The 24,541-nt window shown below is 32.1% G+C and overlaps 3 protein-coding genes across 5 annotated transcripts; 2 read left to right on the plus strand and 1 right to left on the minus strand.

Annotated features, from left to right (window-relative positions):
• Window positions 1-206: 206 nt before the first annotated feature.
• LOC113871891 (putative glutamine amidotransferase GAT1_2.1) lies at window positions 207-2,923 on the plus strand. Its single transcript, XM_027508982.1, has 4 exons — window positions 207-297; window positions 1,105-1,835; window positions 1,948-2,157; window positions 2,675-2,923. Exons 1-4 carry the CDS (start codon window positions 207-209, stop codon window positions 2,921-2,923), a joined length of 1,281 nt encoding a protein of 426 aa, XP_027364783.1.
• Window positions 2,924-4,074: 1,151 nt separating this feature from the next.
• LOC113870962 lies at window positions 4,075-8,152 on the minus strand. The gene is made up of 6 exons (XM_027507573.1): window positions 7,318-8,152; window positions 6,711-6,922; window positions 6,034-6,322; window positions 5,806-5,891; window positions 5,634-5,725; window positions 4,075-5,155 (listed from the first exon to the last, which is right to left on the minus strand). Exons 1-6 carry the CDS (start codon window positions 7,642-7,644, stop codon window positions 4,926-4,928), a joined length of 1,236 nt encoding a protein of 411 aa, XP_027363374.1. The 5' UTR covers window positions 7,645-8,152; the 3' UTR covers window positions 4,075-4,925.
• A 7,467-nt stretch (window positions 8,153-15,619) lies between these two features.
• LOC113872417 (LEAF RUST 10 DISEASE-RESISTANCE LOCUS RECEPTOR-LIKE PROTEIN KINASE-like 1.2) lies at window positions 15,620-23,195 on the plus strand. 3 transcript variants are annotated; one of them, XM_027509957.1, is made up of 5 exons: window positions 15,620-15,718; window positions 15,918-16,589; window positions 21,308-21,343; window positions 21,581-21,841; window positions 21,939-23,195. In XM_027509957.1, the coding sequence occupies exons 1-5, from the start codon at window positions 15,691-15,693 to the stop codon at window positions 22,928-22,930; spliced, it is 1,989 nt and encodes a 662-aa protein (XP_027365758.1). In that variant the 5' UTR covers window positions 15,620-15,690; the 3' UTR covers window positions 22,931-23,195. The 3 variants fall into 3 exon arrangements, with proteins under 3 accessions (XP_027365758.1, XP_027365756.1, XP_027365757.1); XM_027509956.1 differs by lacking the exons at window positions 15,620-15,718; window positions 15,918-16,589 and adding exons at window positions 19,518-20,135; window positions 20,275-20,931; XM_027509955.1 differs by having other exon boundaries at window positions 15,687-16,589.
• Window positions 23,196-24,541: the final 1,346 nt, after the last annotated feature.

Here is a 24,541-nt window from a genome sequence, read left to right on the forward strand (position 1 = left end):
AATTGAGTTTATGGATTCTAAGGCTATCTAATGGAGTATAAAACGGAAATCAGCATGAAAATAGAAAGTCCCGGAAATGTTTTGCATTTCCTCTATATCAGCTAATTAGCATTAACTATGATTGATATTTCAGAGGCTGCAATTAAGAGTAAACAATAATTTTATATCCTCTTTGGCTTTCATAGTTCCCACATTGTTGTTATGTGATGGCCAATTCCGATCTCTCAAAGCTTTTGCCAAGAGTTCTCATCGTTTCTCGCCGTACCATTCGCAAGAACAAGTTTGTAGATTTTGTTGGTAACACTCTCTCTTTGTCCGTCACTCACTAATCTCTCATCCACACAATTGGAGTGTTTTATTTGCTGCTATTGTTGCAATAAGTGGTTATATCAATCGTGTGTATTCTTCTTGGTACTTGTAGGAAATGCCACACACTTGTATTTTTATGCTAGCTTTTGTTTGCACGGTGTTTAACTCTTTTGTAGTGATTATTTTTGTGTGATAAACATGTAGTCCATTATTGGGTCACTCTGACAGATCGTGTTGAGCGTGTGTCTGTTTATATCAATCACCGAAGCATCTAATCATAATAAAATATTATAACATTACATGTTCAACTATATAAAAGACTTTTAGCAAATCTATGTTTACAAATACACCCAACTCCTCTCAATAAGCACGTTTTGGAATCTGTAGACTAATTATAATTTTTTTGGGGGGTACATGTCGAATTTTTAGGTGTTATTCCACATGTCAATGATGAGCTTTGCTTAAATGAAAACTGCTTTCAGTTTCAGAACAACTGTGTGTGATATTATTATTCATGAATTGTGAGCATTCAACGAGGGTACTTGACCCAGCTTTAGCAAAACTAAATACCCGATGAATGGAAAGGAATGAATGAGAATAATTCATGCATCTGCTCAATATTTTTTTTACCTTGAACTCTCTCATTTTAATACCCTATCAATGACATTATAAGATCCTTCATTTAAATTGATTTTCTACAAAAAAATTTCTTCCGCCTAATTTCCTTTTATCTTTTTGCAATATATGAAGTCTATCATCACTGAAGTCTAATCAGGAATAAAATAAAATGAACAGGTGAGTATCATCTGGATCTCATTGTAAAATATGGAGCTGTTCCAGTCATTGTCCCAAGAGTTGGTGGGGTTCACACTCTCTTAGAAAGCTTTGAGCCCATTCATGGAGTTCTTCTATGTGAAGGTGAGGATATTGATCCCTCTCATTATGATTCAGAACTGTCTGGACTTTTACCTGAAGAGCTTGACCTCATCAAGAAGCTTCATCCAAGTGATACTGCCATTGATAAAGAGAAAGACTCCATTGAGCTAAAGCTTGCAAAGCTCTGCCTTGAAAGAAATATACCTTTTCTGGGCATATGCAGGGGGTCTCAAATCCTAAATGTTTCATGTGGGGGCACACTTTACCAAGATATAGAGAAAGAGTTGTTGGGGAAATGCACAGAGATTCAACGAGTGGCTCATATTAACTATGACAATTACGATGGACATCGTCATTTGATAAAGTTAGCGTCTAACACCCCCTTACATAATTGGTTTGAGGAATCTTTGGAAGATGAGAAAATGGAGATCATGGTGAATAGTTACCACCACCAGGGTGTTAAGAGACTGGCTCAGCGATTTGTTCCATTAGCATTTGCTTCAGATGGATTGATTGAAGGATTTTATGATCCAAATACTTATAATCCTGAAGATGGCAAGTTTATTGTGGGCCTTCAATTTCATCCAGAGAGAATGAGACACCAAGACAGTGATGAATTTGATTATCCTGGATGCAGCATGGCTTATCAGGTAATAATGCTATCTTGAAGTGCATTTTTTCCCTACTTATCTTGCAATGTATGTAAGTTGCTATAAGAAAGAAACAAAAATTTGAGCCTTTCTGTTCCTGGTTGTGAAATAGGAATTTGTGAAGGCTGTAATTGCTTATGAGAAAAAACTTAGCTGCTCAACAACGTATGTGCCAAGGTCCACAAAGCTTAGTGCCGAAATGGAGCTAAAGAGAAAAGCCATCCTGAAAAGCTTCTCAGTCGCAAGAAACATTTATAAATCTGATTCTCAAATGGTTGCGGACCAAAGCTCTGAACTTGAAGCAGGAGCAGACTTTTTACAGGTTACTCAAAAGCTTAATTTAACATGACAAATCACACTTTACCCATACATAGATTAGGTGATGTGATGTGGTTTTAAAATTTTTAATGCGGTACCACCATTTACATAAACAGAGAAGTTAACTACGGCAAGGTTAAAATTCCGCCTTCCTAAAATGGTTATTTTTTGTTAATTTATGAAATAGTAACAGAAAAATATATGAAGGGGAAGCAAAATTTCCAAAACCATTGGTGTTTATTTAAGCCAAACTACAAGTCGATGCAGGTAAAGTATGGTATTCTTATACAATCCTATCCACTGTCCTACATAACTGATTAAGGTACCTAGACAAACAAACCATAATTGTTAGCTAAATGAAAAGGTGCTCTTAGTTATAAGATGCTAATTTATGTCATTATTGAATGTTCACAAAACAGGCTATATGACTCTGCCTGTTTATTTTCTCAATAAATTCCTCAATCCAATCTGTTTTATGACCATGTATTGTCTCAATTAATAGTGCTAGTGCTTGCTTGCAGGCAAATATAGCATTGAGTTGGCAGCAGGAGAATAGACTAAAGCAAGTTGGTGCAACAGTTCGAAATGGATCAGTTTATACGCACAAGCTGAAAATGAATCAGGTGAGGGAAAAGGTTGCTAGGACTATGATGGCAACTATGTCGATAGAACAGTTATCTGAATTGATGTCCTTTTACGGATCAATGCGTCAGATATGTTATGATACACTGGAGAGTAAGATGCATGAGCTATACGAAGAAGAAAGTTGATTTTCTTGACAGTAAAATGAAGAATTATTAGTATGTAGACATCTTTATAATTTTATTTTATTTTTTGTTACTTTGGCCGCCTTGTTTTTTCTCCCTTTTCTCTAGTGGTTTCATTCAAATTTCAAAGAAAGAGCATTATCCTTGGTTTTGTTGGTTAAATGCTGATTTTTATTTCTCTCTATGCCTCTCCTTGATGAAGGGGCTATTCATTTCCGTCAGTATAATGAAACTAGAAATCAACATTAAGCACATGTTTCAGGACTTCTGTTCTATGAATTAATCACTGGCACGTCCCCACAAAAGTTACACTAGTTGTAAACGGATTTGGTTACCAACTTCTATTAGTAAATTATTAACTGGACCTTTTCAATTTTTTTGTATAGGACTCGTTAATATTTTCACACCTTGCTTATGAAAGGACGATTTCGTTGATGACAAACTTTCAATCTCGGTAAATGTAGTAGTGATATTTACTCTTACAAAGAACCCTTCAATATCAGTAATGATTAAAGACATTAGTACAACAAAGCTACTATAAAAACCATTAGTGAAAATTTTTACAGCAAGTCTAAAATATTGTATTATTTGAGAGAGAGAAAGAGAGCATTTAAAGGCCAAAACAGAGTTGTCTAATCTCTGGAAATAAAACAGATGTATTAGCTTTTTCTAATCTCAAACGAGCAAGGCGACGTTTCATGTAACCTATGTCACTAACATGGGCCAAATTGAATTATTAGCTTCAACAAGATAGGGGGACCAACAGTACTCAATCCAAATAACTCGCTAAACAACTATGTAAAAATTCACTAACCTACCACAAAATCTCCGTAGATATCTCCCACGGAGGTTTAGTTGATATCGTTCAAATTAATGTTTAGTTAAAAGAATATTTTTAAAAAAGCCATTATGGCAACACCAGTATCCCTCGCGAATCAAGTTATGGCAGAACCAGCAGTTAGGAGTCAACTTTTCTAATAACAAATTATCATTACCATAATAAATATGTAAAATGATTAAAAACCATATGATTTCATCCTAAGAACAATTACTAGCCCGTTCTGCATTAAAATGATTGCAAACAGCATTAATTTTGATTAGTTAGTTTTTAAATTAGATAAAAAAAAGATCATGCAGTGAGGACAATTTTTGTGAAGAATAAAAAATGATAACCTTATCATTAAGTAGAATTATTTGTAGATAAAATTCTACACGTAATTCAAAAGTGATTTATTTTACCACCAAAACAAAACTAATTCTTCTAAACTCAATTTAAAATATCATTTTGAATACAAATCAATTTTGTTATCACTTCTTCCAACATGAATTCTGCCATTATCTAAAAAGGCAAAGGAACCCTTCATTGGTATCGTGAAACTCAACAAAAAAGAGTTCTTACAGGTAAAATGCAGCTAATAAACGAAACTATAAGATTTCAAATACAGTGTTGGGGGCAAGTCAAGCATAGGAGTACACCTAACACCAAATCCAATAAAATTCCCCAATAAATTAAAGCTAAGTCCTATATAGTGATCACCAGGACAGAAAAAATGCATCCTGTTCTCTTAAACAAAACCAAACCAAAATAAAATATAGTTGGACATGAACATGAAACAACTGACATTGGACTCACTGATGTTAGCAAACAAAACAACCTTGTAACATATATCAGCCAGCACTTGTGAAGCTGCTCGTTAATCTCTACATCCACCATGAACACATTCTGAAGTAGCCTCAACACTGCCACTTGTCCAGAGCTTCGCTGCTTTATTACCATTAGTTTTCTGATTCTTTCACTTATTACAACAGGAAACAATGCAGGAAATTACAAAGGACGAAGCTTAGCATCTTTTTCCTTTTTTTTTTTTTCCTTCTGTCAAACAGGTTATTAACTCCGACTTCATCAAGTATAACATCTAAGAAATGGACCAAAGGAGGTACTGGCAAATGCCAAGGTCTCATTCTTAAATGGGTGAAGTAAACAGTTATAGTCACCTTATCATCATCAGCGACTGAAAAACAGGAAATCTGGGTGACTGACCTGATGCAGTCTTAACCAGTTGTCTGCATGTTGCAAAAGAGAGCTGGCTAATTGGCGCTCATATCCACCATTAGGAGTCCACAGAGATCCTTTGAACTTGTATGAAGCAAGACCAAAAACAGGTAAGGACAATTTATGGACACGGTCCACCTCTGTAGGATATGATGGCATGGGGGGCTGCAATCTTTGTGAACCTGAAAAAAAAAAAGTCTCAGTGAAGCAACTGATTCAAATTAGAAAACGGACTATGGTTATCAGATGTGGCATCTCACAATAATTTCTGTTGTAAACCAATAATTGGTAACGTATCCTTAAATAGAAACATGTTCCCATGATAAAATATGCAGGTCTTCTTAGTAGTAGAAGATAATGAAGAACCCTAACTTGTCCAAAATAACAATTTCACAATTTTAAACAAATGACAGAAGGATGACAACCATTTTTTTAAAAATATCTTTCTAAGCCAATAAATTTAAAACAATAAGATGCACTGTGGTACTCACTTATTCATATCAAGAAGTAAGAACAAAATAATGGAAGAAAGATCACAATTAACAGCTGCCAAGCCGTTAGCCATATATTCAGATGATTGTGAACCAAGGAATTATCTTTCTCAAACTTTGTTATAAAGCAAAATCCACTAGACACAAACGAGGCAAAAACCGATCCTACCTCCTACAGGCATACAAAGAGAATGGTATGTCAGGAAGCAAGCATCAAGATCTTTTAATGTTGGACCAGTCGGTATCCTGTAAATTGGATACCTACAAGCAAAACAGAGAACAGGTAAGCCTCTCAGGCATGTGTAAGCTGAATTTCAAAGCACAAATGTAAAGAAGAATACCAGGCCACAGACATCCAACTTGATGCTAGTATATCACAACTTCTAAGCGTCACCAGTTCAGGGAAACAAAAAGCAAGGTCTGTTATCTATCCACCGCACAAAAATAAAATGAAATCAAAAAGCTAGACAAAGAAGGAACAGAGATAACAAATGACCAAAATTCGGTTCCAGTACAAGAGGGGAACTGGGGAAGGCAAGAATATGGCAGGGTAGTGTCAGTTCGCACACCTTATCAGCCAAAGGCTCACGGCTGTAAGGAGGGTCCCGTTCAAGATATTCAAAAATCAAGTAGCCTTGAGAATTGGCAGATTCACCATCATCACTAGAAAATCCATCTTGTGGGAGGGAAGGATGGTCTCTCAAAGATAATCTACCCATCCAATGAGGTACCTCATCTGACAGATGGGGAAGATTCCTTTGTTCCCTTGAGTATTTCAATTCTCTTTCAGCTTCACAATCACTGCTACCATCACTACTTGAGTCCCTGAAATCACTGTCGCTATCCTCCCCTAGTTGCCTATACAAGAACCAAATATAATACTGTAATACAAGTAGCTAACCCTCAGAAAACAAGGCAGTATTGACCTTGTGCACCCGCAAAAATTAAGAACAGAGAAAACCAGATAGTACCTATCTCTTAGCATAAAGCATACAACAAAGTAACAATCAATGTTATGCAAGCAGTAAAGATCATTGTCTCAAGGAAATCAAAATGGTAGAAAACTAAAACGAACATTAATTTTATCCATCAGGCTGCAACAAACTTAAATCCATAATCCCCGAATAAAATTTGCATCCTATCTAACCCAAAACTGCCCTGTTGTTTGGCTTGTATTTTGACTTGCACTCTCTCAAAAAATCACAAAAATTAGGTTTCCAAACATGGTCCAGAGAAAGCAATATACCTTGACTTTACAGAAGGCTTCATGGTCTGGGCATAAATTTGAATACCCGAAAGATAGGGAACGTAGTATTGAACAACACTATCATTGCCATTTAGTACAAGCGGAACACCAGCACCATATGCACTCCACTCCCTGAACGATTCCCACAAATCACCAAGAACAAAGTAAGGCTGAAACTCCCCATTGCACGCCTTGAGCCCTCTCATAGATCTCTGCAAGATCCAATTTACAATCAAAATACTGAGCCCCCCCAAAAAAAACATATACAACCACACTACTCCCGCGCAAAAGAGGAGGGGGTGGGGGGGGGGGAGAGAGAACACATAAAAATGTCTTCAATTTTTTCCCTTCTTTTAGATGTGAAATTTGCTTCTTTTTCTATTTTAAATATCTTCTCCATTCCTTTGTCCTTTATAAATAAATGTTAAACGTTCCCATTGAATGCATCAGTTACAAACAAAAGATACAGACTTTAAAACGAATTTCAATTAATCCACCAACCCGATTGCACACGAATACACTAAATAAAAGAAACACGGTTTAACAATTCACCACCAACCCAGTTAAAATCATTGAAAACACTCACTCTAGTAACTCAAAAGCTAACCTTAGAGAGATACTGAGCAGGCACAGAGGGCGTGATCGCCTGCAAAAACCGCTCCAAATTGCTCAACTGTTTCAGCACCGGTTCACACGAAGGCACTGCAACTACCTTTTTTGTCTCTTCCGACCCGACCCGGTTCTCGGGTTCCCTGCTGACCGAATCCACCGATTTGTCTCTCACCGACGGCGACGACCGACTCGCAGTGACGTCGCTGTGGGCCCTACGCAACTTGTCACTCTCCATCGTGTGAAAGTTCCGGCGAGCCTTCACCGGAGTATAGAATCGATCCTCTCCACGAGCACGGCCGAAGTTCAAACCAGTACCCAACATTCCTATACCGAATAAGAGAGATGAAAAATTGGAGAAAAGCACGACCCAGAAAGCAAAAACGGGACTTTATTTATGGGTATTGGATAAAACTGGAGAATGGTCAACGGTATTTCGGATAAGCTTTGTGGGGATTGGAAAAGAACGAGGAGGATGTGTTACGATTCTAGGGTTTCGGGAAATGAAGAAGATGGGTTAGTTAGAGTAGAGTGTTGTTGTTTTTTGAATCGGAAAGAGAAGAAAAAAGGGATGGGTCTTAGAGTTAAATAAAAAGGGAAACGTGGAGGGAGTCAGAAAATGGATCTGGTCTGGTTTCACAGTGGAGGTAGCAGGTGGGGACGAAGGGCACAGTGGTAATTTCGATCGAGTACCGGAGAGAGGAAATGAGGCTTGAACTTTTAAGTGTGCAAAGTGCAACGAACGAATGCCAAAGGAACCAATTCATAACGGAAATTAATTAATGGCCGAATCTGCCTCTGAATATTGACGCCCAACCAGACGCTAAACCCTTCAGTTTTTTCCTTTTTGTTGTTAAGTTTTCATTCTTTCAAATTAAATTTTTACATAGAAAAGAGTCGTTAAATTTGAATTTAATCGTTTAAAGTTAAAAAAAGATTATTCTTTTTAAATATTTAAACTTTAGTTTAGATTAAATTAAAAACTTAAAAAATATTATATATATATATATATTTAATATATAACACATTTCAAAAAAATATAATCTTAAAACAAAAAAAAACACTTAAAATAATTTTTTAAAATACACAAACACCATTTTCATTTTTTAATAAATAATCAATATATTCAATATCCCTGATAAGACACGACAGTTGATTTATAATTATTTAACAAAACGAACATTTTTAATAAATAGACTTATCTTACTATTTTATAGAATTATTTTAGACATTACTTAAAATAACATTTGAGTTTAGAATTTATAACTTATTATATATTCTTTTTATTCCCATTACTTGAATAAGAAAAACCGTAACAAAATTGTTGATTTATTACACAATACTAAATGATAGATTTTTTTTGCTTAATATTTTAAAATGTTGTGATAAAATGTAGTTTAAAATATGCTAAATATTGATTTAATTATTAGACTGGTTTTACAAATTAAACTCCTAACAATCATTAATCCAGTGTAAGAAAGCTATATTTTTCATCTGGATCGTCAAGCTTTACACGATATTGCTTGGGCTTTAATTGCTTGTAACGTCTTTTGTTTCGGCTTTACAAATATTATTAATAATTACATTTCTGTCGGTTTTGTCATCTGAATCCTAATTATGTGTATACAAAATATGTCTTTAGAGGAGAATGTTGACTGAAAGATGTTAAATTGTATATTAAATGTTGACTGAAAGATGCTTTTAATGACAAATATTATTAATTTTTAAATTAAATTTCATTATTAATTAAATTAAATTTATGATAAATTATAAAAGTTATATAAATTTTATTCTTGATTTAATAATTTATGTTTCTAATTTTATACATTTTTAGCACCCCACCACATTTTGATATGTATATATATACGAAAGACCTATGTCAATGCGAGAAGAGTGAAATTTGCAATGGGAATGAGTTTATCTGATTTAGGGTTTATAAATTATTTTCCACACGGTTTATTAAAAATGCGCATTTTAATAGAATTACATAATTAAAATTAGTTCATGTATGCTTTTTATCTCTATTTAATAATTTAAAATATTTTTATTAAAAAATAATATATGAATATAACTAAATAATAAATAAGCAGTAAAAGGATTAACGAATGATGATGTGTTCTGATATCCGAAAAATGGATGACGTACCCCATGAAACTGATCACAGCAGAGGATCTACGATTGGTAGAAACCAAGGCATTCGGATTCGTTATCAACGAGATGACACGTGTGATAGTTTGAGAGTGCGGTACACGTGGACGAGTGTGATTTGAGGCAGTACAGTGAACAGTGGAAGCTGTCTCTTTCTTATCTTATCCTACACATTGAAAAGAAAAAACCTTTAATTTATAGAGTTTAAATAATAAATAACAATGCAATTTTATTTAAAAGTATTTTTATATTTAACATTTTTGATACAATAAATAGTCTTAAAAAAAGGTACTAATTTTATTACTTAAAATCAACTGTATGAAATAAAGTTAACGAAGCGGTTCTCAAAATAAATATCCATTTTATTTATTTATCGATCATCTGAAAATATCTGACGATGAAAATAGACAGAGAAGCTGATAAACATTAAACACACGAATCCCCACATTATAATTACTTCTGTATTTTGAATTTTTAAATTGGTGAGACGCTGAGAAACGCAGCATCATAGAGCGTGGGTAAACGCGCCGAAGGGAATTCATGAAGAGTTGCTGGAACACGTTGCTTTGGTTTGTTTGACTCGGCAACTTGATAGCGATAGATTTTTTTAAAACAAAAACAAATAAAAAGGAGAGACCTTGGCTTCAAGTCATTCAGATTTATAAAATATGAAGATGAGGATGAGTTGTTTGGACGTGTTAATCACATGTTTTTTTGCGGTTTTGCGAAGAATAAAAATAATATATGATTATTCGATTTAATCATGTGATTATGTTTCCCATAAATTAAGAAAGAAATAGTAACCATGTTCACATTTTTTTTTCCTGTAAAATCTGACAGTATATGGATTGAACTTAACTTACTTTAAAAAATCAGATTGCTTTTTAAGAGGTAAAACGGCACAGTTAATCACGTGTTAATAGTCATTTCATTTGGGGTGAATTATAGCTTTCATTTCATTATTTCGAAAACTTTACAAATTGACATATACTTTATTTTTTGTGTGTGTGACCACTAAATATTTTTTTATAATATTTAAAATGAGTTTCCTGGAAAGTAAAAACCACATTCAAGAGCCTTGATCGATTTTAATTATTAATCACTGGTTAATATAAGCTGTCACGCGACCACGACATGACAATTATACATTGATATTCTATTGATACAAAAAATAATAATTTGCAAGCAAGAACAAAATTGGTACTTAAAGGAATGACCATGAATTATATGCCAGAGGAGGGGACTATGATGTTTCATTTTTTTGTAAATGTGGTTCTGTGAGGAGAAAGTGTGGTGGAAAATGGACCTGAAATGCTGATTGGGAGACCCACAAGATCGATGCTGGTGCTCTGAAAAGAACTCCACTTTTATTCTGTGTTAAGGACTAAAATGCCAACATCAACAAATCAAACTCTCATAAGGCCATATCCATCTGCCTATTCCTCATTTGGCATCTTTAAAAACAATCACTCATATTGGAGCATCAGCTTGCAACAATCAAACTTCAGATTGAAAAAACATATCCATCCCTCACTGCGAGAATAATAATGTGAGAAAATGTGTAAACATGTTTTTCTTAAAATGAAAAAAAACAAACAAACGTTCATGGATATTTTTAAAACTTATATATGAGATTATTTTATTTTTAAAATTCCCAAATCGTGTTTGGAGCAAAGCAGTCAAGAGGCTTACAAGTTGCAAGTTTTGTCTAAACTAGAGTTTCAACATTTTATATATAATTAAAACTAAACATTCTGATAATGAGTGAAACAAATAGGCGAGAGAAAACCATTACATGACAAAAACAAGGATATGTATTGAAAAAATGTATTTTATGATAGAAAATATAAATTTTTTATAAAAAAATACATATTAAAGTTATAAAAATATAATAAATATTTATCTTTTTTAATAAAATTTTATTATTATTATTATTATTAACTACCTATAGTGAAAAAGGTGTGTATCCAATAATGGTGAGGCAGAGGGACAAAGTTGGAAGAAAATAATGGTGAATACCACAGTACAGCTTTCAGAAATGGTTAATGAGAGTATAAACCATGAGAATTTAATAAACTCTTCGGCACATTAATGTTTCTTTTAAACACGGCAAGAAGGAAAGACCGGCAAATCAGAACGGGATTGGAAATATATTTTTATTATTTAACAAATACATATTTATTTGACAAGGTATCGAAACATGTGGTTGTTAGTGTATTTTTTTAATGTTATTCTAACTAGCAAATTTTAATTTTTTTTTTCATTATTTAACTCCTCTCAAGTTAAAAGGTGTGGAAAGTAAAAAATTTGAGAATTTATCTACTATTAATTTATAATTATTTATATTTATAAAATACTTAAAATATAAATCAATGATAAATCAATCATCACTTTTTTATTTAACACATATTTTTACTTTAAAGGAGTTAAATCTTTTTTTAATAATTTCTCCTTTTACCATTTCCAAAACTTTGTGCCTTAATATTTTTTAGTTCAATTTTTTAAATTTACTTTAATATTAAATCTTAATAAAATATGACAATTTGTTAATTTTTTATAATATAAAAACTTTAAAATAAAAATATAAATTAATTCAAACTATTTTATTTTATTTAACATAAATATTTTAAAATAAGTGTGTGGCTAAAATGATAGAAATTTAAGGCAGCGTTAGATGTGATTAAAGAGTCTCAAATAACTAACTGGTAGTTTGTTGAAGTAGTACATAAGTAATTTTTCTTGAATAAGGAAATAAGTTTGTTAATTTTAGAGCTTAAAATCGATTTTAAATATTTTTTAAATTTATTTTTGATAAAAAAAATACTTATTTTATTTTTCATTTTTAATATAAAATTATTTAGTTTTAATATTTTTAAACTAATTAGAATTAACTTTAAGATATTTTGGTTTCGTCCCTACGGGGCTAGGTATTTATTTTCGTCAATTTATGTGCATGTCAGCGGTTAGGCCCAGTTTACATTTTTCGGTCAAAGAGGCTATGCCCTATTTAAATGCTACACAGGATTAGGTCAGGCCCACAGTAACTCGGGCTAAATCCAATTATAATTTCCTCAACATTCGTAACATCAGTTTTTATTAAGGAGTAACGCCAAACTTTATTTTTAATAAAGTGCTGACGACAAAATATATATAATAAATTAAAAATAAAAAAATACGTTATTTTTATTTTTTAAAATGAAGCTGAATGACACCAACAAATAAAGATCGCTGATTTTCTTGCTTGTCATATGATTATTAATTACTAATCATTTTTTAAGTTAAAAAAAAAATGCAACTTAAAAAACTCGTTTTCTCTTCTTTTAACGTGCATGTGAAGTCCCAAGTCGATACAAGATCATCAAGAAAGGTACAACCACGTAAGAGTATTATCATAAGGGTGTTTTTGGGTTTTCATTCAGATTTGAGGTAAACTGAAATTTATATTGATCGTATTTAATTAAATTCGTTTAGTTTTCCCCCCAATTTAAACCAAACTATATCAATTATGATATTTTGTAAGCTTTTATTCATATACTATCTTATTTTTATATAAAGTTGAAATTTTATATCACTGCAAACTAAAACAAAATATCATTATCAATGATTTTAGACAATAAATAAATAAATTGCATACATTAATATTACTTTACATATCTCAATATTTCCATCCAAAGTAAAATAATAAAGTTAAATAGTACACACGGTCACGGGTACGTTAAGAATGTCAAAAACAATAATAAAGTATTTCCTTAATTCTCACCGTTGAAAATGCAACGTAAACTCATTATGGGTAAAAATAGTTTAAGTTCGTATAACCTAAAGTATTATTTTTTGAAAGATCATACGTGATGATACAGCTTTTTTAATTTGTGTTTAAAGATATATAACAAACATTTATTTACAGTAATTCTATATTGAAGAATATACAATATTACAAAATTTGATATATTATATTCAAAATATTTTATTATATATTTTAATGAATTTAATTTTAATTCATTTGCCAACTTATTAAAATATACCATAAGTATAGTTTTACGATAATATATGATTAAATGATGATTTAAAAATTTAAATTAAATGCATATTTTATACACGTCGGAAATAATAATCTCCCGAACTATACTCAATACTACAGCTTCTCAATATCGTTAACTTAAAAAGTCAAATTCTCAAAGTTGACGAGGGTGAGGTTATCTTATAGTTCCGATAAATCACATGTTTTGGACATAAAAGCCGACAAAATGGGCTAAAATCTTGATGTGTGACAAGAGTTAATAGTTTGATTTTTATTACTATTATTAACCAGTGATATAAGAATATTAGGTAAAAAATTTATTTATTTCTATTAAAAAATATCTTAGAACATGTGAAAAATTAGAAAAAGTTAATCGTTATTCTAAAAGTATTGATCAGTTTAGAAGTTTTTGTTTTGGGACAAAATCCTTGAATGGTTAGAAGATATGTGGATCCGTTTAACCTTTAATATTGGTATTTGGTGTGGTAGTTTGACATTCGTTTCTGTGGTCGCAACTCCTTGTACACGGTCTCTGGCCTTGAAAATCTTTTGAAATTAATTAACTTCATTTATATCTCATAATTGCCCATAGACTTTAGAGGAGAATGGAAGCAAACGAAGGAGGTCTAGAGTTTGAGACAATTGATATAGGATGAATTTGACTTTAATCGCGTGAGAGAATTTTTAAAAAGTTAACTTTTTTTATAGATTTGAATCACAAATCATACAAATTCCAGTCTCTATATACAAGAACCTCTTTGTGTATAAGAGAGTATAGAAATTGCTTGATTTAAGATGCAAATATGTGAAAAGCTTTTCAATTCTTTATAACGAAATTACAAAGTTAAACAAATGGGCTCAAATGGACTCATAAGATTTTATATAATAATAAAATAATTATTATCTTAAATTTTAGAACAAATAATCATTTAATTTTTTTAGTAAATTTACTTTATTCATTTTTATTGTTATTTTATAAAATTAATATTTTATTTATAATTTTTTCCTCAATGTTTAATTTTGATTTGGTATAAAATAATTTTTTTTAGTTTTTGTGTAAAAACTTAAACGTCAAATAAAAAAAGGATAAGTAATATTTTATTTATTTATTATTTTCTATCAAATAAATATTAATTATTAAATATACAATTATAAAAAATATCAAATTTACATTGGTTTTATAAAATGATAATTAAAAATAAAATAAAATAATTTAAGTGTAAAAAAATAAAAGGAGTAATACAACTTTTTAATGTGTATTGATATAGTAACAAATTAATAATAATATTTTTATTAAAAATATAGTATTTAATGTTATTAATATATTAAGTTTATAATCAAAATTAATTTTATATAAAATTTATTATATATCTCCATACACATTAAAAATTACATATATAATATTACATAATTATGCTAACAAATATACTTAAAAATTTACTATTATTAATTAAATATAATTATATACATATTCATTTATTTCAAATATAATCATGTCATAGTATTTAATTTATTTTTTGAAAAAAGTCGTTATCACAAATGCACTAAATTCTGCCACGCCCCACATCCAGTAGGTGAGGTGGGCAATTATTATCGCTGTATTAAGTGCTGCATGTTTGGAGTGGAGAATTTGAAGTATTAAGTGTCTCGAACTTTGGATGTGAATTGAAATTGACATGAACTCACTGAGGAGGTAATTATATGATGTGCAAGTTTTTCATTATTTTTTAATCTTGTTTAGGAGAAGGAACGAAGATGACATACGTGAACATAATACCGAACAATTAGAGCATATCTTAACTTAAAACCCATTAATCTTTCTTGCTCTTTAAGCCCCGAAAAAATGACTTCCCCTCAGCCCCCGAAGGTCCAAATCCAATTCATGGTTGAAATTTTGAATCAGAGGTCAGAAGGTGGCAATTTGACTGTGGCAAGTTGGTCAAGTTTGTCAACTTGCCTGTTGGAGGTTCCATCTTTAACCCATTAGGAGAGGGAAAGACACAAGAACAAAAACAATACACGTAAGAAGTGACATAATGTAATAAAAAATAAAAAATATTAAATATATGTTAATACTATTTAAATAATTATGAATTGCATTTTATTTATAAATTTGGTCTTCGTTTGTAGAGATGATTTATTCAAAGATATGAGGCTGATGCGATGGACAACTAAGACAAGTAGACATCTCTTTTCTACTCAAAGATGTCAGAACCATGTACTCCACTTTCAGGTCAAACCCTTAGGCCATATCTTCACATAATATTCTGTATATTCCTCTTCTCCATCTTCAATGTTTTCCATTTAGAAATTGACAAGCCCCTAAAAAATGAACCATATCAGCCTCTTGTTGATCATCTATTATCCCTTCATTCATTTCTACATCATCCCTTTCTATCTCTTCACAATTACAATCACTTCCTACGCTGCAGATCCAAAATTCGATGCATGTCAACCCAAAATCTGTGGCAATAACCAAACTATAAGCTACCCGTTTTACATCGAAGGAGTACAGGAATCCTTCTGTGGGTACCCTGGTTTTGGCATCTCCTGTGATCCAAATGGCTTCCCAATTCTCAGTTTCTCTAATACCCAATACACCATCCACCAAATATTCTACGAAAATCAGTCACTGTTAGTGTCCAATCCCGTGTTTTCAACCTTAAGATCAAACATCAGTCAAGGTTGTCTTCAACGTACTCAGAACCTCACTCTTCCCAATAACACGTTCCATCTTGCTCCGCACCAAAAGGACGTGATATTGTTCTACGGGTGTGACTTACCGTCGCTGCCCAGAGAGCTGCAAGAGCACCGAATTGGGTGTTATGCAGAAAACAGGACGAGTTCGGTTCTGGCAATGTATAAGGAGGATAAAAATATAAGCTTGGTATCAAATAATTGCACGGGTGGGGTGGCGGATGTGACGGTGGAAGATGGAATAGGAGGGATTGAAGAGGCGCTGAGAAAAGGGTTCTTCTTACAATGGACGGCTGGTAATTGCAGCGTGTGCAGAAGTACTGGAGGGAGGTGCGGATTCGATGCTGATATGTACAGTTTCAGGTGCTTTTGTACTGATAGAGTTCATTCTGCCAAATGTGATGAAGGTTAGTCTGTCTTCTCTTTCATGGCTCTGTTTATAAGTTTGTAGTAAATAGTAATTTATAGTGAACGCAAATAAGGGTAGCCATTTTTGCTGATTTGACTCATTGCCACCAATGCTCATGTTTACTTGATTTAGAACCCTTTTAGTCTTTACCCTTTATCCATAAGGACAATATTAAGTGCGTGTTATTGATGCTTTAATCTGTTATTTAGTTTAAATTAGAGTTTTATATTAGTAGTCTATTTAATAAAAATCAATGTTAAAGTTTCATATATTATCAAAGTGAAACTTGAATTTTAATTGAAAATATAAAATACCTTTAATCTTACACTTATATTTTGTTCTAAGACACGTCTCTTGTCACACTTCCACTTCTGTTAAAAATGACAATAGATTCCTTTCTTAACTATTTTGATTACAACCATGCAAAGTGATTAAAGTGGTTTCAGTTAGTTGTGCTTATTAAACTTCATAATTGCAACCGCTGTGTTAGAAGCGTTAATTTGAAATTATTAAAGATACTAGAATAATTTAAAACTAGTGTTTCGCTAATATGCTTGATGAGTTTTCTTTGTCGGCTCTTTAGCTGTTTCTAGCAAATGAAAATGCAGAATTGAGACTTTACAATATTTCTATATCACAGTTGCTCAGCAATAAACTCAATGGCACGATTCTGATGTTACATTAATCATAATCATGTTTATTTGTATGTTTTAAATATCAATGACACAATTTGTGTGTGTCGGTTTTTTAGTTTTAACTCGAATGTATCCCCAAGCCTTTTCTATTTATGAAGGTAAAATAAAGGAACACTTTGCACACACAGCATGATTGGTTCCTCTTAAATATTTTTGAAATAATTTTCAAAAATATTCTTGAAGAAAAAAAAATATTTTTTTAAAACTTTATCCTATTATCTGTAATTTTAACTAAAAAAAACATCATTTTCTGTATCTTCTTTTGTTGATCCAAACAAATCATTAGGCTATAATATAAACTAAGATTGTAAGCTCTCCCTTGAGAAGATATTTTGAACTTCCCTTCTTATTTTTCTATGGATTCACGTTATTGGTGCATGCTTGTTTAAACATCATTTGAGAACCAAATATTTAAAGGTAAATGGCCAAAAATAAGATTTCCATTTGTTTTATTAGTTCGGATTTTCATTATCATTTTAGGTGCAATCAGAAATGAGAATGGTTTGATGCGTTGTTGAGGACCTTTAGTGGTGAGGGAAAGTTTCACATGCTGTATAGGAAAATTAGATGTGAGTTGTGGGAGTGTATTCCAAAATCCAAGCACATTTTCAACAGCTAGTCCAGTACTAATTCCAAAAAATGTTTGAGCACAGAAGGCCTCAAGGCTATTTTGTTCAGGGCCTGTCACTTAATAGTTTAGACCCATTTAATAAATAAGTTAAATTATTATTTTTAAATTATTAGTTAAAAATGTCACTTTTTAAGCTATTTAAAAAACTTTATGGGTATAACAAGACGTGTTATTGAAAAAAATATAAAATTTTTCATTGTATTAATTTTTAATCATGACCTGAAAACGTATATTTGTTTAGGTAAGTCTACTGAAGGTTTAATTAAAATAAAAATTTATAGACTTTTAAGTTATGATAGTAAAAAAATTAGTTTGGACTTAAAAAATAATAATGTCAAGTAAACAGATTATATTTAAGTCTAATATTTTTCACTTGGTATAACAAGAAAATTATTAACAATTAAAGGTAGTATTTTTTATTAGAAAACATTAATCATATAAAAAGTGTAAAGTGTAAGACTAATACAATATCTAGAACTAATTTAAGCGTTTCTTCATTTGACAACACCATTTGTTCACGTGATTATTCTATGGTGTCTAGGAAATATCACAGTCAACAACTCCGTGATCAATCACATTAATTTTCAGAAAAGAACCCTGCTTGAAAAATAGGTTTAAAGTTGAATCATTTAATAGCACCATCCCTAAATTTTTCCCCAAGTCTCGTGGGGTATATTTGGAATTGGACGTAGATTGTAAAAGATTGAAAGTAACTTGTTGCATATTTCTTTAGAGCGATTAATTCTAGAAAATCTCTCTCTAACTAACGTGTTTTGAAACAAGTTATTTTTATCTCTTTTGTGTTATATTAGATGTTATTTAAGTATTTATTATTTAAAAGCACTAACAAGGTATTAATTACCAATACTCTTGTTCATTAAGAGTAATTCTTTTTAATTAACTATTCTAATAACTTTACTATTTTTAATAAGAATATTTTAGTAAAATTAATTAATTTTTAAAATGAGTATATTAATACTAAATAACATCTAAAGTAATAACAAATTGGTAATTTTTGAACCAGTATCTTATAGAGGTGGTTTTAAAAGAGCCCAACACATACAACGAAGTAATGACCTCTGCTTAGTTGTAAGTTTGAAATTTGCCCCTGAACTTTGATTATGATTTTCCAAGTTTTCCCCTCAAAGACTATACATAGACAGTGTTCCTCTACTTAGATACTAATGTTTAAAGTTTCTAACAAATTTCGTACGTTTTGAATCTTTTTAACAATTTTCTATCATAATTTTCTAATTATTTGAGAAAAAAATAAAAAAACTTAAGAATTTAGAGTAAATAAAAATTGATTGATGTTTTTATAATAATTAAAAAATTGAGGTATCAAATTTCAATAAAAAATTGTTAAAGAAGTAAAATTAGGTCCAGACGGAGAGGAACTAAAGAAGTAATTAATCCTTGAAAGAATCATGAATGATGATTGATTTTCACATATTTTTTTGTTATATAATATTTTAAATGCATGTTGGAAAATTTATAATAAAAAAGAATAGTGTATAATAATAAAAAAAGGTCCTTTTTAACTAGAAGTATATTTTCACGAGTTCACATAGGGAGAGGATTAGAAATTGTGGAAGAGACAGAGGAGACAGAGAGAGGTGCCCAGAAATTTGAAGCCCCTGATTGTGACACGGGCAGGTAAATGAAGATGAAGCACTCTTTTGAACGCGTTTTTCTCTCTGCCCTCATTGACTAGTCTGAGTGTGAACTCAACCGCTTAAAACGACCTCACCATTCTTTAAACTTGTCTTATTCGTAGACTCCTTCAACTCTCTTTTTTTCCTTTTCACTATTTCAACCGCAATGCCCCACTTCACTTCCAAACCATGATCAGGACTCTGGACGTTTCCCTTGCCATTTTTTTAATCTTCATTACCATGCACTCAGGTTTTCCAGTGTTTCTTTCTGATTTGCCTCTCATACACGGTTTAACAGGCCTACAAAACCAAAGCAAAATTCAGATGGAGAAGGGCAGTTCTGAATCAATTTAGAGACTATAAAGACTCGAGAAGTTAAGTCTTTGTGATTGTTTCAAAAGCATGAAATTGGTCTCAACTCCCCAAGTGTCAGATATGCATGTCTCACATAGTTTCCCACCCCAATAGGTCCTTTTTCATGGAGTATTTCATAGTTATTTCTAATTCAACACACGTATCAAGCGCTTCGAGTTGGTCTTATTTTGGGAAGAGTGTAAAAACAAGTAAGACACACTTCAGCCTACTTTAGAGAATTAAGTCCAAGTTTAATAATTGTATTCGATTCAGGAAGAATGAGTCCAGTTTATGAATTTGTATTATTGCTTTGGTTTTCTCACCTTATGCCACTTCTCTTGGCTTCAGGGCACCAAGGAGAGTGCCCCACTTCGTTCAATTGTGGATATCTCGGCAATATCGGTTTCCCTTTTACTATAACACAACGCCCTCACTGTGGCTTATTTCCCATTCCAAATTGTGATGATCGTGATCTACATAAGCCCAAATTTATCCAACTAGACAATCAACGAAAACCGTTTTTGCTTTTTCAAGTTCTTCCGCCTATTTCTGATACTACTACAACTTTGCATTTAAGAGACAACACTCTCTATGAACTTCTTCAAAACAGAAGTTGTGAAGCTTTCACAAACAATTATACTCTTCCTGGCGCCTCTCAATTTGCTGCTTTTAGTCTACAATACAGTGCAACCCTGTTCAGGTGCAAACGTACCCGCCATGTCAAACCTGCAACAAAAATGAAAAATTATAAGTGTGATGACCGTGACTACGATCTCTACTACGGGCCTGAATTGACCGCCGATGATCCGTCTTTGAGTTCTTCTACTGCATGTACAAAGGTGCTCCTTCCAATTAAAGATGTGCCAGATGCTAAAGACCCATTTACTTTCGTGGCTGCTGATTTGTTCATGGAAGTAAAATTAACTATTGAATGTGTAAATTGTCACTATCAACGAGGGGGGCAGTGTCAACTTGACAGCAAACAGAACTTTTGTTGTGCCAATGGTATACTGCAACAATATCCCTGTTAGCACAAACACACATGAATGCACTGCACTAACACTTTGTTACTTTGATCTGATTTTCACATTATTTGTGAAGCATTGTCTACTTTTCTGTAAAACGCCCCAAACCCTGTTCCTGTCCTATATCATAATCAGAAATCAAACAGCTCACGACAAGTGGAATTGATGTGCCTAATTGAAATTTTCTCGTTTTAATATTTCAAATTTAGTGTTTACTACACTTCCTAGCTGATTTTCTATTCTATATTAGTCCAGCACTCAGAATCAGTACACCATATTTTTCCCTGCTCAACCTTACCATCTTACTTCAAATCTGTATTGTTAGCTCTAAATTAAACTGTTTCTTTTACTTGCAGCTAGGGAGTTGAGTTCGAAGCTCAAGTTGGCTATAGGTAATTTCTTGTTTTTCTGCACACGACTTAAAAATCGTTGATCCTGAGTGTGTTGAACTCAGAGGTTCTGCGGACTTTTCTTTTAACATCCTCATTTTTTCTTTTAATATTTCAAAGGGGTGAAAACTTTTTTTAAAAATTTTGATAGTTTTATTAAAACTATTAGAAAAGTAGCAGAGTCATGCGCTCTGGTATGTTCTATAGTCTCTTCAATTGACATTTTGCCCGTTTCCACAGGTTTAGGAATTGGAATCCCAGGCATTTTGATAATTGTGTTACTGTTTCTCTTTCTACTCTACAAACGGAAACATGTTACCTCAGGTGGACACTTGGAATCAAGAGATGCTTATTCTGATTCCTCCTTAAATTCTCATCGAGAAAGTAGTAGTGTGTACTTTGGAGTCCCACTCTTCACGTATGGGGAACTTAAAGAAGCAACCCACAATTTTGACCATACTAAAGAACTTGGAGATGGAGGCTTTGGCACTGTCTACTATGGTAGGCTACTCAAACACTGCACTATTAATTGACATAGAAAATTATTCTTCCATTTTGTTCTTGTTGTATACTTAGTTAGACCTTTAATAAAACACAGGGAAACTCCCAGATGGACGTGAAGTTGCTATCAAGCGCTTATATGAGCACGACTACAGGCGAGTAGAACGGTTCATGAATGAAGTTGAGATCCTCACACGTTTGCGTCACAAAAATCTTGTGTCCCTCTATGGTTGCACTTCACGGCGCAGCCGTGAACTACTGCTTGTGTATGAATATGTTTCAAATGGCACCGTTGCTTGTCATCTCCATGGTGGATTATCAAAGCCTGGCTTACTACCGTGGTCTATACGAATCAAAATTGCCATTGAGACTGCTAGTGCATTGGCTTATCTCCATGCTTCTGACATCATTCACCGTGACGTGAAAAGTAGCAACATTCTCGTTGACAACAATTTTGGTGTAAAAGTAGCAGATTTTGGGCTTTCAAGACTATTTCCCAATGATGCCACTCATGTCTCCACAGCTCCACAAGGGTCTCCAGGTTACCTTGACCCGGAATACTACCAATGCTACCAACTTACTAGTAAGAGTGATGTATATAGTTTTGGGGTTGTGCTGATTGAGTTGATAACATCCAAGCCTGCAGTTGATATGAACAGGAGTAAGGATGATATTAACTTGTCAAATCTAGCCATAAAGAAGATTCAAGAGAGTGCAATTGGTGAGCTGGTTGATCCAAGTCTTGGTTTTGATTCAGACAGCGAGGTTATGAGGATGATAGTTTCAGTGGCAGGATTGGCTTTTCAGTGTTTGCAAAGGGACAAGGAATTGAGACCTTCCATGGATGAAGTGTTGCTTGAACTGAGGAGAATTGAGGGTAGGAAAGATGAGGTAGAGTTCGTAGAGGAGGCAGATGTTGGTGGTGTTGGAGTTTCACACAGTAATGTGCATTCACCACCACCACCAACACCAACCTCACCCGAGTGGGATGAAGTTGGATTATTGAAGAATATGAGGCTTCCTACTTCCCCAAATACCGTCACAGATAATTGGGAAAGTAAATGTACTACGCCTAATGTCAGTGGTTAATCACATTGGTCTACTATTATTAGTTCTTCATAATCCTTTTTACCATATCAACTTTCACCACTCGTTGCCAATTCAGTCTAAGTATCATTATCGTCCCATTCCCTTGTATACTTGTGAATACTATCAGTAAATTATCTTATACGCCACATTGTAGTTGAGAAATGACTTTTCCTGAGGGTACGTCAGTATATGTCAATACTAGGAAAGCTTAGAAAGTTGTTGAGTTGACACAAAATGTTAATACATTTTTCAATACAATTTTTTTAATAGTTAAAATATTTATCCCATAAAATGATCTCTTTTTAAAAATTCATATAACTTTTTCAAAATTTTATCATCTCAAGAAATATTCTAAAAATATACAAAACTTACCAACTACAAAATTTCTTGCTCTTTTCCCCCCCTCTGTCTTTTCTAAGACCACTACAGTATAAGAATAGGATAATTTAAAACAAGAAAGTCCAAGTTCGGAGTTTTCCTATTTTTGTTTTGTAGAGCTGTAAATCTCTCTCGTACTATGGTAATGTTCTTTTCGTCTACCACGTGTCAGCACAATAATGTATCATTCATATAATATACAATATTATTTTTAAAATATTCTTTTAATAGTATCACCAGTCAATGATGCTCAGTGATTACATGATAAAAATTATTTAAGATAAGTAAACTATTTTTATATATTTTTTGGTAAAAAATTTTAAAATGCATTTTTTTAATCAAAAAGTCCAGTGTTTATTATTATATTTTTTAATCTAAATTACTGAAGACAATTCTGTTCAAATTTTAAAAAATATATATTATGAATAACAAAATTCTCTTTATAAATATTTAGCATAGTTATGCTTATTAAAATTCAAACTCAAAATCACATCTTAACCTAAATTAACCCTTTATGTACGCTGTTCTACAAAATAAAATAAAAAAATAAATACAAACACGCTCACACTCGATTCAATTGGTTCAACCACCAATGGTCCAGTGATATATCTTGATTGAGTTGATAATTGAAACCAATTTAATTTGTGGACAAAGAAAAAATCAATTTAATAATACCGATGAAAATTAAGAGTATGATAGTTTGACCAACCTTATTATAAAATGGTTTAGATTATGACAATAATCAAAAGATCACAATAAAAGTATATTTTAAGTTTATTTTATTATATAGAAATGTTACTGGTTGATTACATCAATTATAATGCTTCAAACTTATACGAACAATTGACTTAAGTGGGTCAATTTATATAATAATATAATGTTATTATTAATAATTTCTAATCATGTTTAAGTTTAAAAATAATCATTATATATTTATTTAGAATTTCATTTATATAAACTAAAAAAATATTTGTTATACTAAAATCATTTCAGTAGTCAAACTATTTAGTGATTTAGCACCACATGCCCATCATATGAACCGCCCCTCGTATTGCAGCCTAACAATCAAAACTCAGATGAGCAAAGCTAAAATTTATGCGATGCTACGAAATTTTCTCTTCGTTTCCTTCCTTTTGTCATCATAGAATAAAAGTTATGTGTTTGAAACTAATCGGAAATTCCTTATGGAAAGAAATACGAAGTCATGAAATATACTTATGATTGTATTAAATT

This window comes from Abrus precatorius, unplaced genomic scaffold, assembly GCF_003935025.1.
Source record: "Abrus precatorius isolate BTA unplaced genomic scaffold, Abrus_2018 Scaffold7, whole genome shotgun sequence".
Classification (NCBI taxonomy): domain Eukaryota; kingdom Viridiplantae; phylum Streptophyta; class Magnoliopsida; order Fabales; family Fabaceae; genus Abrus; species Abrus precatorius.